The sequence below is a fragment of the Nannobrachium achirus genome (assembly GCF_963921795.1).
Source record: "Nannobrachium achirus genome assembly, chromosome: 13".
In the NCBI taxonomy this organism is placed as follows: domain Eukaryota; kingdom Metazoa; phylum Chordata; class Actinopteri; order Myctophiformes; family Myctophidae; genus Nannobrachium; species Nannobrachium achirus.
This window is the reverse complement of record NC_137833.1, coordinates 7,682,999-7,687,829: the sequence shown is the minus strand read 5'-3', so window position 1 is coordinate 7,687,829 and position 4,831 is coordinate 7,682,999. Positions and strand designations below refer to the sequence as shown.

Genomic DNA, 4,831 nt, shown 5'->3' with positions numbered 1-4,831 from the left:
GTTGTGGGGGTCCCTGCTTCATCTCTCTCTCTCTCTCTCAACTAAGGGGTCCTTGGCCTGAAAACGTTGAAGACCCCTGCTTTAAGGGGGCAAAAAGTGGAATAATGAGACGGCAAAGTGTTCTCTACAAGTCCCTCTTCAACCAGGCAGAGAAAAGCTACTCTTTTTGTACGCCACAGGAAGAATCTTTTCTCAGCCTCCCTCTTTCCCTCTCAGCTGCTTTCTCTTTTGTCTGTCCTCTTATCAGGGAACAATCAAAACCCTGGCCACCGTTCGTTCCCCCCCCCCCCACCCCCCCCCCCTCTCTCTTGTCCCATCATGTCCACTAATTAGCGGGGCTGGGTAATTGGCCTGCTGGAGCTAATTGGCCCCGCTGGCTGCTAGGCTGCCAGAGAGAGCAGGCTGAGACACAGACAGTGCATGGGACCGACTGACTGACTGTCCTCTCTAAGCATTCTATAGACTCTCTACCTCTCTCTATGTCTCTCTCTCTCTCTGTCTGTCTGTCTGTCTGTCTGTCTGTCTGTCTGTCTGTCTGTCTGTCTGTCTGTCTCTCTCTCCCCTCTCCAGTAGTCTAGTCAGGGACGGACTGGGACTAAAATCAGCCCTGGCATCTTGGCCAGACCAGCCCCCACAACCAGCGCGTGCGCAGATACTCTACCGACTCGTCGGGTCGAGGGCGGCACATATAAATACACAAGCTTTTAAAACCACAAGTTTTACAGACAACATATGGTCTGTTTTCACTAGTTTAAGTCATTTTTAAAATGATAAATACAATACTGGCTTTCAAGCAGTTTCAAGGGGCACACTTGACCCTTCTCAGGGGCACACCAAAGGTCCCCAGGCACAGTGGTTGAGAAACACTGGACTAGTCTGTCCAGTGCTTTTGTTAAGAAGCTGTCTATGGGGAGCACACGCACGCACACACACACGCACGAGCACACACACACGCGCACGCATGTGTACATATTTTCTTTTCCTCCTCTTACTCTCGCCACTCTCTGTCTCTCTCTTTCTGCTAGAGCAGTGTTTCTACAAACTTTCAAATGTCAAGGTCTCTCCCCTTAACTCTGAGAGTGCACAAATGGAACCAAATGGACCCGTCAGGGTCCATTTGGTTCCATTTGTGCACTGTCAGAGTTACAGACTTCCATGGGTCCATTCAGATCCCCCTAAAGCAACACACAGAGTCCCTGTAATCCACTTCTTTGAGAACCACTGTGTTTGTTAGATGATTGTGCTCTACGATCATCTCTGCCAAAGAAATCAACAAAGAAACGATGTCCTCATGGGTTTGCCATGTCGTTGCGTAGCCTCCGTTGTCATTGTCACACGTTTTAATGACACAATGCGCCCCAGGCTTCCCGCGGTGCGTGCATGGGACCACATGACTCATCATCACACCAGGAGGAATGACATTATGTTTCCAGTTTAGGTCCCAGAAATATTCTCTGGACTAGACTGATGGATCGCTACCTCCACGGCTGCTGACATTCTGCGTCACACGCACCGTGTCTGCACACATGCACGACGTGCACTGTGCAGGTGTGTGTGTGTGTGTGTGTGTGTGTGTGTGTGTGTGTGTGTGTGTGTGTGTGTGTGTGTATATAGAGTATGCACTCGAACGCACGCGTTTGCACGCGTCCATGCGTCACCTTTCCAAGAAGCTTAGCTTTAACATTACAATACATTTATCTTCTTAACTCTGCAAACGATCAGGAGAGTGGAGTCTCTCTGTCTGTCTGTCTCCCGTGTCTGTCTGTCTGTCTGTCTGTCTGTCTGTCTGTCTGTCTGTCTGTCTGTCTGTCTGTCTGTCTCCCGTGTCTGTCTGTCTCTGTCTGTCTGTCTGTCTGTCTGTCTGTCTCCCGTGTCTGTCTGTCTGTCTGTCAGTCATAGTCTTGTCCCCTGCAGGCTTGTGACAGGAGATGTCACAGCCGTCCCCCGGGGCCTGTCCCTCATTTTATGTCCCTTATCCTCTGTTGTCGCTAAAACCTTCGGTGTGAAACTTCAGTCTGAACCCCAGATAACAGCCATTCCCCCCCGTGCCAGAGGCTCTGCCTCGGCTGCCTGTCAGCTGCGGTGTTTCTGAAACGTAATCATTGTCATCATCACGATCCCTCCTCTGTTTGCACACAAGACTTATTCAACGCTAAACTAAATAACAAGAGTTGAGTAAAAACAACGTCCTCAGGGCTATGATATAATTCCTGCTTTCATTCCAGTGAATTGGCATTACTTTGGCTGACAAGGCAAGTTCTGTGATATAGCTGTCGTCGAACGTGTGGTTTGTGGTTTGTGTTATACACAACGACAATCATCATCCACGCTCCAGCAGGACGGTTCTACATGAATAAATACAACTATACCCGGAGGATTCATCAGTATTCTATAGTAGTAATACTATGAATAAAAAAAAAAGATAAGCTTTTATGTAAAAAAAAAAAAGAATTCTGACCAATTTTGTTATCATACCCTTGTAATGTCAAAAATGCAGCTTTTATACAGTATACTTTCTGCATGATTTAACTCCTGATAGTCTACAAATGGAACCATTTCCAAGTTAACCAAGTTTAAATATGTGTATAATGTGCAATTGCATGGAACCATTTCCAAGTTAACCAAGTTTAAATCTGTGTATAATGTGCAATTGCATATTGTCACTGTCAGGCAGAAAATCTCCAAGGTTCAAAAGTGTAATTTTTAGTTTTTTGTAAATTAAAGCCCTACTTCTTCATACAAGACTGTCGCACAAAACTAGTCAAAATAGCAGATCTACAAGCACGCAACGCCTCGCATCGGCAATTTTCACAACTTTAAATCGATTGTGGAACCATGACAAAAAAAGGAATGTTTTGGACATACAAGATTTCCACCAGACCACGGCGAAATACAATCTAATTCAGCAAATGTCTGTCCGTCTGTTGTCTGTTGCATTACTCTGACGTCATAGTACTGACATCACAGACTGGCCTGGACACGGAACGCCATGTATGGGCATAAAGATCTGGCCTCCAACATTATATCGTCGTTGTCGGATGGAAACCTTGTATCTCCAAGTTTCAAATGTGTATGTTCTTTTGCAAAGTAAAGCCCTGCTTCATCATACCAGGCTGTTGCACAAAAGTAGTGAAAACAGCAGATCTACAAGCACACAACGCCTCGCACCCGTGAGGTGTTGTGTGCTTGTAGATCTGCTGTTTTCACTAGTTCAAATCATTTTTAAAATGATAAATGCAAAACGAAAGGTTTTGGACATACAAGGTTTCCACCCGACAATGACGATATAAAACATATACATCTGTGTGTGTGAGTGTGTGTGCCTGCGCGTGTGTGCGTGTGTGTGTAGTTCCACGGTCCCTACCTGGCGGCGGCGTGGCGTGGTTGGCGGCGAACTGCATGGGTATGCAGAGGTCGTTGTCGATGGGGAACTTGTCGCAGGTGAGCATCTCGGGCCACGGGAAGCCGTAGGTCTCCATGACGGGCGCGCACGAGTCGCGCACGGCCTCGCACAGCGAGCGGCACGGGTAGATGGGCCGGTCCAGGCAGACGGGCGCGAACAGCGAGCACAGGAACACCTGCGTGTCGGCGTGGCAGCGCTTGGCGAGCAGCGGCACCCAGCTGCCCGCCTGCTGCTTCACCTCGGGCATGGTCTCGTGGTCCAGCAGGTTGGGCAGACGCATCTTCTTGTAGCCCACGTTGTGGCAGAGGCGCAGGTCGGCGGGGATGTCCACGCACTGCGGCTGCTTGGTGTAGAAGCGGCCGCTGTGGAAGTTGTCCGACTGCCACGAGTAGTAGTCGTACTCGTCGGCCGCGGGGGCCTGGGGCGCCGTGAGCAGCAGGAGCAGCAGCGACAGGCCCAGGGCCTCGGTCCTCCGGAGCAGCGCCGCGTCCCGGGGCCCCCGGGGGCCCGACGACGACTGTCCCTGCGGTGCCATCGCCATCGCCTCTTCTCTAAGATCGAAGATCAACGAACGAACGACTCCTCTAACGACACGGTATCCCCCAAAAACAAAGTGTGAGAGTGTCTCCCCCAAACAGCAGAGAGGTTAGAGAGATCTAGGGGACGACCGGACCGGACCAGACCAGGGCAGGGGCAGGGGCAGGGCAGGCCCAACGCAGGCAGCAGCGGCTGGACAGAAGTTTGGTGGTAACAGAAGTTATAATCCTTTTCCTGTTTGCTTTGGTTTTTTCCTGGAGTGTTAAAGCCGGTGGGTTTAGAAAACAAAAGTAAAGTGTTTTAATTCCCTTCTTTCCCCCCGGAGAGAGAGAGAGAGCAGGCAGGCGGCCCGGCCCCCCTCTTTAAGCCGTGTAAGTGAAATTCCTCCCTCCTGAGCTTGTGGTGTGTCCGTGCGTGTGTGTGTGTGCGTGGCTGTGTGTGTGTGCGTGTGCGCAAGTGCGTATGTAATCTGTGTGTGTGCGTCAGGTAGCCGCCGGAGAGGTGGACGCAGCAGCAATCAGGGAAAAGCCTGAGAGAACTGAGAAAAAAGTCAGCTTGAATTCTCTCTAAAACTCAACCTGTACTCTCTTTCTTTCTTACTCCCCCCCTCTCTCTCTTTCTCTCTCCCTCTTTCTCAATCACTCTGTGTGTCTGTCTGTCTACAGGTCTCTCTCTCTATCTCTATCTCTCTGTCTCTCTCTGTATCTCTCCAGTCCCGGCTCTGTGCAGCTCTGAGCGCTGCGGTGTAGAGTACCTTGGCTTTAAGGAGCAGGGACCCTGCAAGCTGCCTGCCCCCAAGGCAGGCTCCCTCCCCAGACCCCCTCTCTCCCTCCCCCTCCCCCCCTCCCTACTGGCCTCCCCTGGACTCACTCACAGCGGGCTCAGCCAATC

The 4,831-nt window shown here is 50.5% G+C and overlaps 1 protein-coding gene across 1 annotated transcript in view; it reads right to left on the bottom strand.

The window, feature by feature from the left end:
• sfrp5 (secreted frizzled-related protein 5) overlaps positions 1–3,944 on the bottom strand; it is a gene marked incomplete at both ends in the record, with an annotated part of 32,303 nt that extends 28,359 nt beyond the window's left edge. Inside the window, one exon of the mRNA XM_080740104.1 lies at positions 3,284–3,944. Coding sequence (XP_080596230.1) covers positions 3,284–3,944 — 661 coding nt within the window. The remainder of the gene's footprint in view (positions 1–3,283) is intronic.
• Between the last annotated feature and the right edge of the window lie 887 nt (positions 3,945–4,831).